The sequence below is a fragment of the Triticum urartu genome, chromosome 2 (genome assembly GCF_003073215.2).
Source record: "Triticum urartu cultivar G1812 chromosome 2, Tu2.1, whole genome shotgun sequence".
NCBI lineage: Eukaryota > Viridiplantae > Streptophyta > Magnoliopsida > Poales > Poaceae > Triticum > Triticum urartu.
In genome coordinates, this window is record NC_053023.1 from 17267380 (window position 1) to 17280009 (window position 12630).

The 12630-nt window shown below is 50.9% G+C and overlaps 1 protein-coding gene across 1 annotated transcript; it reads right to left on the minus strand.

Moving 5' to 3' along the window:
• Positions 1-5633: 5633 nt before the first annotated feature.
• LOC125535185 (DIBOA-glucoside dioxygenase BX6-like) lies at positions 5634-7065 on the minus strand. The gene has a single exon (XM_048698230.1). The coding sequence runs from the start codon at positions 6963-6965 to the stop codon at positions 5871-5873; it is 1095 nt and encodes a 364-aa protein (XP_048554187.1). The 5' UTR covers positions 6966-7065; the 3' UTR covers positions 5634-5870.
• Between the last annotated feature and the right edge of the window lie 5565 nt (positions 7066-12630).

A 12630-nucleotide genomic window follows, 5' to 3' on the forward strand; every position in this document is an offset into this window, starting at 1 on the left:
CGCCGCCGCTCCAGGCGTCGAGGCCCTCGAAGCCGGAGACGGCGAGGGAGAAGAGCGGGGCGCTCCGATGGGTAAGGAAAAGCATGCAAAATTGGCCGACCCCGGCCGATCCGGCGAGCAGCATAATGACATAGACGAGCCATGGATGCCTCTGCAGGAATCCCGCTTCCTCCATGGATCTCTATTGACGATGATCAACGGTTGGCTTGGATGATGCCAAGATCGATCAACAGATGGAGCGAGCAATAATCCAGGGGAACAACTGGTTTACTAACCGATTTGCGATGTTTACTGGTAGGGTAGCTGACTAACGGTTAGGCTGCATGCATCCAGGACATTTGCGACCATGCAATGCACCCAACGGATTAGCGATCCGATATTATCTCTCGTCGTATGAGATATTATCTGGTAGGGTTTCTTCACTTAGTCACATCCTATTGTCAGCCCTAAAATAAGCCAATCTACTTCTTACTATAACCACCGGCAGTGTTCATCTTAGGAATGAAGGTTACTTAGGATAATGTAAAAAAAAAAGCATAAAGCTTTCTATGAGAAAAACACTATGTTGGAGAATAGTTGTACACATTATGCAATAAAAATGGATTTGACATTAATAACTAATTTGTTGTTCCTCACAATGTTCACTTGGTGGTTAAATGTCAAGCTCACATAAATAATAGTAGTTTTGCTAAAGCACATCTAGATGTGCGATAAGTATTGCACATCTAAGTCTTATATCATTAATCTTACGTCGAGATTCGTGTGCATATTTTTTTATTTTTTTTTCCTCTTTATGCTTGATTCACTCACTTAGATGTGCAATAACTAGGGCACATCTAGATGTGCCCTAGACATACCCAAATAATAGAAGGTTAATCATAAAGTACCTAGTTAATGTGTGTGACTTATTTACTGATATAATGTTGTGTCGGAATTTTAATGATTTATTGTTGGTACATGTGTTTGTTGTTGATGTCGCTTTTGTTTGTGATGTTTATATTTGCTCCATGGTCCATATAAACTTGGAAATCTGGTAGATATGAGCATTGGCAAAAATTATGCCCCATCGATATGTGAAGCCCCCACAGATCAACAGTTGACAAGTGAAGAAACGTAAAACAAAACTACACCACCATTGCACCCATGGATGATTCTGCATCATGGGCATTGGGAGCAAATTTGATGGCAAGAATCTGAGAAAGGGAAGTTTAGTAAACACCTAATGTTGCATCAAGACTATATAACCAGCAAGAGTTTACACCCGATCGACCTCGACATCACGAGATACACACAACCTTACACTGCATAACCAGCTAGTCTGCTAGTGCCTAGTGGTCGTTAGTCGTTTAGAAGTTATTAATACCTCGTTCCAACATGAGAAACCGCCGGCAGTCAGCCGATGGCAGGCCATCCAGCGTCACCGTGCACCTGACCAGCATGGGAGTCAAGCGGCCGAGATCCGAGGTGGTCTTCACGGCGTTCCCGTCCAGCCTCACCCGCACCACCAACGACGGCACGCCGCCGCCGCGCACGCGCTCGTACACCGCGTCTGGCAGCCCCAGCCCGCCGCCAGTGGCCACGAACGGCACGTCCACGGCGGTCCGTCCCGGGACGCAGAACCCGCCGAGGCGGTCGGCGCGCGCGAGCGGCACGCCGTCCAGTTCCACCACGGCGCTCCCCTCCTTGAAGCAGTGCCGCGGGAGGAAGTCGTCGTTCTCGACGCGGAGCAGGACGTGGAAGGTGGGCGGCGCGCTGGCGTCGCCGCTCCGGGCGTCGAGGCCCTCGAAGCCGGAGACGGCCACGGAGAAGAGCGGCGCACTAGTATGGGTAAGGAAAAGCATGCAGAATTGGCTGACCCCGGCCGATCCGGCGAGCAGCATAATGACATACACGAACCATGGATGCCTCTCTGCAGGAATCCCGCTTCCTCCATGGATCTCTATTGATGATGATCAACGGTTTGCTTGGCTGATGCCAAGACCGATCAATCGATGGAGCGAGCAATAATCCGGAGAAATGAACTGGTTTACCAACTGATTAGCGATGTTTATGGGTACGTAGCTGACCAACGGATGGGCTGCACCTGCATGCATCCAGCACATTTGTGACCATGCAATGCATGCAAAGGCAAAGGGAAGGTATACCCAACGGACTAGCGATCCGATATTGTCTCGGCGTATGAGATACATTTGTCAGTAGAAATAGTACTGTAACTCTTAACGGAACCGGGCCAAGTTTTCAACGAACTCACGAGCTAGTCATTCGTTCGATTTGGGACTGCTGGGAGATCTTAGAAAGGATGGGTCAGGGCGGCGTCGACCTAGAAGAACCCTACCATGCAATCTCCGACGAGGAGGCGCCGCCGTTCTTGGGCGAGGCGGCACCACCATCACCCGCGGGACATCGCAAGGAACTGCGCAGGCAAATCATCTGCTACTCGGTGCTCTGCCTTGTTGTGGCGGCGATATGGCTCGGTCGCCACTTCTACGAGGCCATGGTGTATGCCAACATCCCCTCCTTCACCGTGCACCTCGCCAGCTAAGACGGCATCGACGCGGCCCGCCCGGCCCGCGTCGTCTCGCCGGCGTTCAACCTCACGATCCGCATCAACAAGACGTGTGCCGACCGCGCCGATGTTGTCGTGTCCTACGCCGACGTCGCGCTCAGCTGGGGGCGCGTGGAGCCGCACGACTGCACCGGTGAGCGCCCCGGCAGAGACGTGGCGGTGATGGCACAAGGCAAGGGGGTGGGGCTCTCGAGGGGGCTGCGCCAGCGCATGGCGGAGGAGCGGCGAGGGTCGGCGGCGCTGGAGCTCGACGTCGAGGTGACGGTGTACAACGACGTCCCCGATCACATCTTCGGCCCCGACGTCCGTGACAAGGTGATGTCGTGTATGCTCAGGACGGATGGACATGGCACGTCCGCGGAGTCGGAGCCTTGCACTTGGTACTCATTAGTGCCTTTTGATGAGAAAATGGATATTTTTTCGAGGCAATAGAGAATTTGACAGATAGGTGTTGCATGTACCTAGAATTTCTTATTTATCGGTCAAGTATATAGACATCCTTCGTTTGAAAAAAAAAACAAGTTTGCTAAATCCCAACGGATCAAGATTGAAGATTTTTTTTTTCTTCAGTTCACTTTATAGAAAAGTGCAACTAGGTGGAAATATGCAAGTTGTGCTTTTCACTAAACTAGCAAGCTGGCCCTTGCAATGCGGGCAACATCTTTTAATGGTCTTTATGTTTTACAACAGAGTTTCATATATGAAATAAAGTGACTGGGGCACATCCATCTAAATAACTCACTCAAACATAAAAGGAAAAGAAAAAAGAAAATGCCCACACGAATCTCCGCGTAAAATCAATAACATAGGACTTAGATGTCCAATACTTATGGCACATCTAGATGTGCTTTAGCAAAACTGATGAAATAAATGTGTACAATTTTATATTGGATTATATTTTCTTCTAATATTAATAATTATATTGTAATTGTTGTTGTTGTTTTAAGTTTTAGAAGAAAATCAACCACACGCCAGAGAATTAATGCTAATGCGAATATAACATTTGAAGTCTTAATTTATAATATTTCTTGATACTAGATTTTATTATATCCGTTGATTTTTCTAAATATATCTACCAATATGAATGGTGCTATATAGGTGGACTACAAATATGCATCGGTTGTTAGATTCGTGCTCTTTGAATTGTACGACGCTAAGAAAGTGAGCCTAGTTCACTTGGTTAGTGAAGTGGATGTACGGCCCAACCACCAATGTTCAAGTTCTCGTGGATGAGAATTTGGGTTCTTATTCTTTCTAAAACAAAAATCGTTGTAGGGGCTTCTCCTACTGCATTCCTTCCAAAAAAATGTACTATACTAGTTTATATGTCAACTAATATTTTTACCAAGTAATTCTAAATACTCCCTCCGTTCTACTCCCTCTGTAAACTAATATAAGAGTGTTTGGATCACTATTTTAGTATTCTAAATGCTCTTATATTAGTTTACGGAGGGAGTATAATATAAGATCATTTTTGATAGTGTACCGCCTTCCGTGGCCACAGTTGTATTGGGCGAAATGCCTAACTTGTTTCCGTAATAAAGCTATGCTTTAACCCTAAAAAACGCTCTTATATATATTATGGGACGGAGGGAGTATATCATATGCTAAAGATTTTTCTATTGTTCTGTATTTTGAGATTTTCCTAAGTATTAGTGGACTAAGCTTATTGTTTTTTACCTTATTTTTTTGTGACATTGTCATATGTGTTTTCTTATGCACAATATTATTTGTCATCTTCATATTTCAGGATCGAGCATTTCATATGAAGCAAGAGTATGCATGTTTTGTAATATTATAAATTACCATGGTCATCTGATGTGATTAAAAACTCTAAGATTCTATCTTTTCCACATGAAGTTATAGTGAAAGATAAAAATAATAAAAACATTATTTACTCACTCCTTTCATGGTTTGAATACGTAGGAGAAATTTTTAAATATACACCCCCTGCTTGGTCAATACAAAAAGTCTTCTTCATGTTGCTAGAGGCTATATCAGATTTGATCAACATTCTTCTATGCCACAATATTTTCTCTTGGTGATCCGAGTTTGACAACTCCGTCCTAAAGTAAACTGAACTTACTAATGAGATAGCATGTTACCAATCATGATACACTACAAGATTTTTTTAAATTATTCATGTCACGGGGGACAATTCACAAATTTTATTTAATGTTCTTCAATGCGACAAAAGTTTACCATGCCAACTCCAATTTGGTTACTCCTTGCTCAAGTGAACTGAAGTTAGAACTGATGTAGCATCTGACAATTCATAATTCTACGATTATTCTTCATGTTGCTTGTGGCAATCCCCAAATATGACCGTGATCTATATCTTCACGTCACTATTGGCGATCCAAAATGTGCTAGCATGGGCCAGTAATCTTCAATAAACCTTCCTGTCGCTAGAGGTAATTTTAAATTGGGTCACACCGACCTACAAAAACTCTTCATGTATGCCCCAAATTTGAAAACTGCATTCCCAAGTAAAAAACTTACAAGAGATAGCACTACATTAGTCACGGGTTTGATAATTCGGATGTGATGAGTGTACATGTCATGTCATTTTTGTTGGTTTGATTCTTTATGGAGTTAGAATCTTCCCTCGGTGTTATGTTGAAGATGATTCACCGGCCTGCACTTCTACAATGCGAGCCTCGATCAAGGTTGGACATCCGAAACGAAGCACATGAACATCATGATTGTACCTCAACAAGGACAAACAGTCGATCCATTATCTTTTGAAGATGCACTTTGATCAAATGGTGCTCCTTGTCGGTTTTAGCCCGGTTTTCCATAAATTAATTGGGCAGTTTTTTTCTTCTTAATTAATCGACGAGGCAATTCTTTTTTGCTTCCGTTTTGAAGAAGAAAAAATGATGCTCTTTGTGCTAAGTACATTGTTGCTTTCGGTTTTATTCAATAAGCTCCCCTCCGCACAGGTTATCAACTTGGGAATATCTCCTGTACATTTAAGTAACAGCTAGTTGTTCATCATACAGGGTAAACTAATGCGGGCTGCTCAACTTTTGCCGAAAGGCGGTGTCACTGTGGGAGTAGCATATATAGACCGAAAGTGATGGGTCGCCATTTGGATTTTTAGAACTCCAATTGATGCTTATTACATTTGCTCTCCTCTTTCTGAGCCATCACTTGGAAACGAGGCTGTGTTAAGCATATTGATCCCAAAGTTCTGATTTGTTTTGCTATTTTTTTAGAAGCACTCGGCAACTGGGTGATTGGCAATTTGGCACTCGTAAAAAAAATAGTACATTTTGGGGGCTTCGACCGATGATGAGATTCAGAGCCTGAAGTGCTGCTGCTGGAGTGCAGAGGACACCTTGTAGTGCCGCTGGACCACCTCCTCCGCGGTCGTGCTGCTGTACCGCGCGCCGCCGTCGCCGTCGGTGACGACGATCGGCTCTATTACCGTCGTCGACGCGGCGGTGCGGTCCGTCCGGAAGAAGCACGCCACCGAGACCCGCGGCCCGACGGCGTTGGCCACCACGCGGTGCTCCACGCTCTTGAACCTGCCGTTGGACATGATCTGCAGGAAGTCCCCCACGTTCACCACCAGCGCCCCCGCCACCGGCGGCACGTCCACCCACGCCGGCTGCTTCCGTTCTGCGCCGTCCTCGTCCTCGAGGTCGACGAGAATCTGGAGGCCGCCGACGGCGTCCTGGAGGAGCACGGTGAGGAAGTCGGCGTCGGAGTGCCGCGGCGTGCCGAGGGTGAGGTGCGGCTCCGGGCAGGCCGGGTAGTAGTGGCATGCCAGGCTGACGCCCTCCAGGCACCCGTGCTCCTCCTCGAGGTGGCCGGGGCGGAGGCCCAGCGCCTCCGACAGCAGACCCAGCAGCGTGCGGCCCAGCCCCTGCTGCAGCAGCCGCGCGTACTCCGGCGCCACGCTCCTGCACGCCGCCGGCATCTCCTCCGGCGCCGCCGGCAGCTCCATGAAGAGCGTGTCGCGCCAGTTGGCCGCCCGGGACTTGAACAGGTTGAGGTTGCTCTGGTACCGGACGCGCCGGCCGAGGTCGCGGGTGTAGTAGGGCGCCTTGGCCTCCACGGGCTCCTCGAAGAAGCCGCGCGCCGCCGCGAGCATCGCCGCCGTGGCCGCCTCCGGCACGCCGTGGCCCACCACCTGGAAGAAGCCCACCGTCTCCGCGGCCTCCCTCACCTGCGCGACCGCCGCGGCTCGTGTGGTGACCGCGGCGGACAGGTCGATGACCGGGACGGTGAAGCGATGGGGCTGAGGCGCGGCGTCCGGGAGGGACTCTGGCGGGTGGTGGAAGATGGACGGGACGGCGGTGACGCCCGCGTCGGCGAGGCCTTTGACGCCCGCCCTCGTCTCGTCGAACGCCTTGAGGTCGAGGGTGCGGAGGTGGTCGGCGGAGGCCATGGACGGCGGTGCTGCGGTGCTGCGGTGCTACTGCTTCGTGCTCTTTGGATTCTTCAGTTTGTGCGAGCCACAAGTGGAGTCGTGGCTCTCTCTTTATCGAGTGAACGTGTAGGGGCCGCACATATATATTCTTTTGATGCATTCTGCTGCCGCGTCACCGGCCACTAAATGTTTGATTCTGTGCATGCAAAAGCTAGAGAATGTCAAGAAATAATAGCCTGAAACATAGTGCGCATTTGTTTGCTTATATATGCACTAGTATAAGACAAGATTTTACTATACTAGCACTATATTTATGCAATATATACATGACACAAAACACCAATGTATAGATTTATATTTTCAAATACTTATTTATGATTTTGGTTTTTTATATCGCATAGATTAATAACTTTTTTTTTAATCCTACGGCGCTTTATTCATTTCGTGAAGGCATAGATTAATAACTGATGACCTGTACGGCATGTGCATGAGTTTCTTTTACAAATATAGCCTTGCATAGTATCAACTTGGGGCAAAAACATTACATGCCACGAAAATGAAACGACTGCCAACCATAGGCCCCTGCCTGATGAAGTCAGCTTATGGGCAGTTGGTTCTTGAGATTAAAGAGTTGATGAGTAGTAGGGAGTTTTTACCATAGAAAAATCACCGTAGTCAGTATTGTGTCGCAGATCGTTTGGCCACTTACAACCGATCCGAGAGAACCACAATTGTGTGGTTATAGTCGGTTCCACCTTGTATTAAGGATTTGTGGCCTCTTAATTGTAACACTATAACTTTGCAATAAAAACTCCCTTTATCCCGCAAAAAAAAGCCCCTGCCTGGTGAGAAGAACGACTCAACCGACCCACCGTCGGCCGCCACCTACAGATGGGAGGGGAAAACATAACATGCCTCCCAAGTAAGAGGTTGACATAGCTTTTGGCCCCAAAGATGTTTTGGACAAACATGCAACATGAGCCAAAGGAGACGACAATGATGACTCTGAGATTGAAGCTTGAGGGTGAGTCGGCATGAACTAACCCCTCCAATAGGCAGAGGCTTTCAAGATGTTGTCGTTGCATGAACAAGGTCGTCAAGGACTTGTCGTCCCTAAGGACCATAGAGTGAGCCCCCACTTTGGAGATTTGGGTAGAAAGAAGCAACTCGAGGACAAACACAACATCCGGAAAAGCATCACTTCTTGTAAAATTGTCATAAAAGACTTATTTCTTACATGATGGTCATCTTTTTTAAAACAACGGTGCGAGCAACACATAAATGTAAAGCATAGTAGGAGATGAGTGACAAACTGCAATACATTGGTTGATTTGGTGTTTGTCAGCTCAACCACCAAAGGCGAATGGAACCCGCGAAAACACTTGATGGACAAAACATACATATGGTACCATATCTTTTGTACCACACTAACTTATAGGTTCACCTGTACAATACAAATGCGAAAGGTCTATTGTGAAGGGTTTTGGGTTCAGATATGGAAGATCTTTTTTTCCTTTTTTTTGGATTTTGTTTTTTATCTATAACGACCTAAAGCATCATAGCTCAATTTCAAATATGAAGTTGCTTGCTACACATACCATGTGGTAAAGATCTTTTTTCTCAAGAAAAAATAATATATTAATCAAGACAATATTAGTTACACCCAACTTCTGCAATGAACACAAAATTAAGTAGTCTAGAAAACAAGGATGCACACGGTCAAAAAAGATTTTTTTTTTTTAAAGAAGGAAAAACAAAGAAAGCCGACACGGCCAACGACTTGCGATAGATTAGCAACAACGCCTCGAGAACACGTGAGCTACGAGAAAGGTTCATCGAAAACAACGCTTCCAAGAAGATGATGACACGCGGCCGCCACAGTAGCGGGATCCAACCACTACAGTTAATGTCAGTGCACTAGAGTAGGGGTACCCTAGTACCCCGAACTTGTGCACGGGCAGTCGCAGTATCCCGCGGCAAGGCTTGCCGAGTGACCGCCAAGACCCTCCGCGGCTACTTTGGAGACCATTCAAGAACAAAGTACTCAAACCAAGGCCCCGGCAAGAGAAGCTTGCCGGGAAGGAGACAAGACCCCGGCAAGAGGAGCTTGCCGGGAAGGCCAACCAAGGCATACCGAGAAGACTTGCCGCGACGCGCCGCGCGTCCCGGCAAGGCCCGGCGAGCGACAAGCTCCCGAACACGACAAGACGGCGACCGCGGCAAGGAGCTTGCCGCGGGAAACCCCCACTTCGTGCCCGCGCTCCAGCACATCCACCAACGTGTCGCTCTGGGGCCCTTCCAGGCGTACGTGGCGGAAGGTTGTGCAGCTAGGGGTGCGCGGTGGCAAGCAGGCGCTGACAAGATAACCATCATGGCAAACGGTGGCGTCCCTAGCGGTCCCTTTCGGTACTGTTTAGGCGACACAGACGGGCAATTAATGCCCTTGTCCCCTGCCGCCAGGGTTAGGTATGATAACACTATAGCAGGTAGCTGTACCTACCACAGCACCTTTCCATTTTTGCCCTTTACCTCCGATGCCATGTCGGTAACCCCTTGAGCATATAAAAGGAGGCCCGTATGCAACGAGGTGGAGGGGTTAGCCAGTTGGAACACTCACGCTCGGTCCTGCCAGCCGCCGGTGTGTACTGTAGCACTCCGCGCTCCCGAGCTAGAAATCAATACCAAACCACAAAGCAGGAGTAGGGTTTTATGCATCCGTGCGGCCCGAACCTGGGTAAATCGCTCGCGTGCTCCGCCTCGATCTGCTCTTTGCGCGACCTCCGCCCCTGCCGAACCGAAAGGGACCCGGTCCGCCGCTCCCATAGGTGCCCGTGGATCAGCAACCCCGGCATCTCTGGCGCGCCAGGTAGGGGGCGTCGAAGTCGTGTGAACCAGATCCGGCGTTCTCGCGAGCTAGATCTTCATCATCTTCATCAACATGCCGCCGAAGAAGAAAGTTTCGGAGGCAGCTGCTCCGTCCGCGCCGAGCCAGCCACCGCCGGAGCAAACGGTTGGTGGGGCAGGCACCGGCGGAAGGACACGCGTCGACGAGGGAACTCACGGTGCTGCCAGGTCCCAGGACAAGGCTGCGCTGCCCATCGGCGGTGTAGCCGGCTCCCACAATGACCGGGCACACTCCAAGACCTCGGCGTCCGTGCATGCACCGCGCCCATCTCAAGAGGCGCGGGACCGGCAGCGTCATGGTACTCACGGTACCATGCGTTCGCTAGATCAAGATCGAGCTGGTGGATCTCGGAGCGCTCAGGACCACCATGCACGTCAACCTGCTGGCGCGAGCGAGACACGGTCGCCTGGACGAGATACTGCTCCTTCTAACGTAGTTAGAAGTCCGAGCATATCCCGCTCCTCGCACCGTTCGCCACCGCCACCCGCCACCGCAGCAGAAGCTTTGGCGCGAGCTCAGCTGCTCCTAGACTACCCTCCAGCGGCGGACAAGGTCGACGACTGGAGGGCCACTATCCAGAGTCTCATCGGCTTCGCCAACGGCGACACTCCACGGCAGCCGAGCGCGTCTCAGCCGCGGCAAGCCAGCCAGGCACGAGCCAGAGACGACAAGACTGGTGGGGGTGCAACTACTGTGCACTCTCCACCCCGAAGGCCAAGATCGTCGACTCGCCGGGTCCACCTCGACAGTGACTCCACCGCGTCGTCAGATCCGCGAGCTCGTCGCGATCAGCGCCAAGTTCTTCAAGAACGACAACAAGAAGACGCTCGTACTCGCATCGAGCGCCGGAGAGAAGCGCGGCGTCAATCAGACCAGCGCGCTGGGCCCTCTGTTGACATGCATGCGCCGGAGGAGCCAGGCGACTTGCCGTACGCGGTAGGTTGCCCTGCGTTCACTCGTGAGCTGCGGCAAGTCCAGTGGCCCAGTACGAAGAATTTCAAACCAGATGTACCCGAGAAGTACGACGGCAAGTCGCATCCGTCGGAGTTCCTCAGCATCTACACCATCGCGGTGCAGGCTGCTGGGGGGCGGGACGATAAGATCCTTGCCAACTACTTCCCGTTGGTGCTCAAGCCCAACGTCAGGTCCTGGCTCATGCACTTGCCGGACAACTCCATATCCTCCTGGGCTGATCTATGCCATCAGTTTGTCGGCGCCTTCACAGGCGGCCACAAACCTCATGGCCAAGAGAGCGATCTTCACCTGCTCGTCCAGAAGGAAGGAGAGCCCCTACGCAAGTATATCCAGAGGTTCAGCCGTGTACAGCACAACATCCCAAATATCCACCCTGCCGCGGTAATCAGCGCGTTCCATCAGAACGTGCGTAACCGCAGGATGCGGGAGGAGATGGCGATGTGCAAGATTCGGGACGTCAGCGAGCTATATGCCCTGGCCGACAAGTGTGCACGCGCTGAGGAAGGGAGGAAATTCCCCGGAGAAAGCACTGGAGCAGGGGGATCTGACAGCGAGGATGCCGCCCCGGCAAAGAAAAACCGGCGGCGCAACAACAGGAAGAAGCAGACCAAAGAGGTGCTGGTCGTTGAGCAGTCCAGCAGCGACGGCGGCGCCAAGCGAGCCAAGGTCGGTAGCTCCGGCAAGGAGGTTGCCGCATGCACCAACTGCCAGGCTGCGGCGGCCGCCGACAAGCAGGACGGCTCCGACAACCAATACTGCAAGATTCACCGCACCAAGGGCCATGACCTCCGGAGCTGCAAGAAAGTCGAGCAGCTTGTCCAGCAGCAAAGAGCTGAGTACGAGCGGCGCGACAAGGAGAGGGCCCAGGGGGGTGCTGAAGAATCCGGCAAGAAACGCGCCGGACGGGGAGGACGCCGCGGCATGGCCAAGCAGCGGCAAGGAGACAGGCCTCCCCACGGCCGCGACAACGATGAAGATGACGACGACGAAGACATGGATGACGTTGAGGCCAGTGAACAGGAGTTTCAGAAAGCCACAGAGGTCTTGTGCGTTGACGGCGGTGCTTCTCTGCACACTTCACACCGCCAACTCAAGCAGTGGGCGCGGGAAGTCAATGCAGCGGAACCACCTGTCGAATCGCGCAAGCTTCTGAAATGATCCAGCACGCCTATCATCTTTGACATTGAGGACCACCCTGATCGCACAACCGCGGTCGGGTGCCTGCCGATGTTGGTTTCACCAACTATCCGCAACCTCAAGGTCACTAAGATGTTAGTTGACGGCGGGGCCGGCTTGAACCTGATCTCCTCCGCTGTGCTCCAGAAACTCCAAATCCCTGACAGCGAGCTCGAAGAGACCGGCACATTCCAAGGAATCAACCCGGGAAGGAGCAAGCCGAAGGGGAAGGTCACGCTGCCGGTAACATTTGGCAGCGAGCTGAACTTCAGGACAGAGAGGGTCACATTTGACGTTGCCGACATTCCATTGCCTTACAATGGGATACTTGGCCGCCCAGCACTCGCCAAGTTCATGGCAGCCTCTCACTACGCATATAACGTGCTGAAGATGCCAGGCCCGATAAGCGTCATTTCTGTCCCTGGCGACAAGAAGGATGCTCTTATCTGTGCCGACAAGATCTACCGGGAAGCAGCAGCCACGGCAGATCGCAATCCACTTGCCGCTGAAGCTCCTGGGGAGAAGAAGACCAAGTCCGGCAAGGGTTCTGATGCCCACTCCGGCAAGCGCACCTCTTCGGAGTGCTGCGCTGCCGTCGAGGACGCACCATCGAGCTCCACCGGCAAG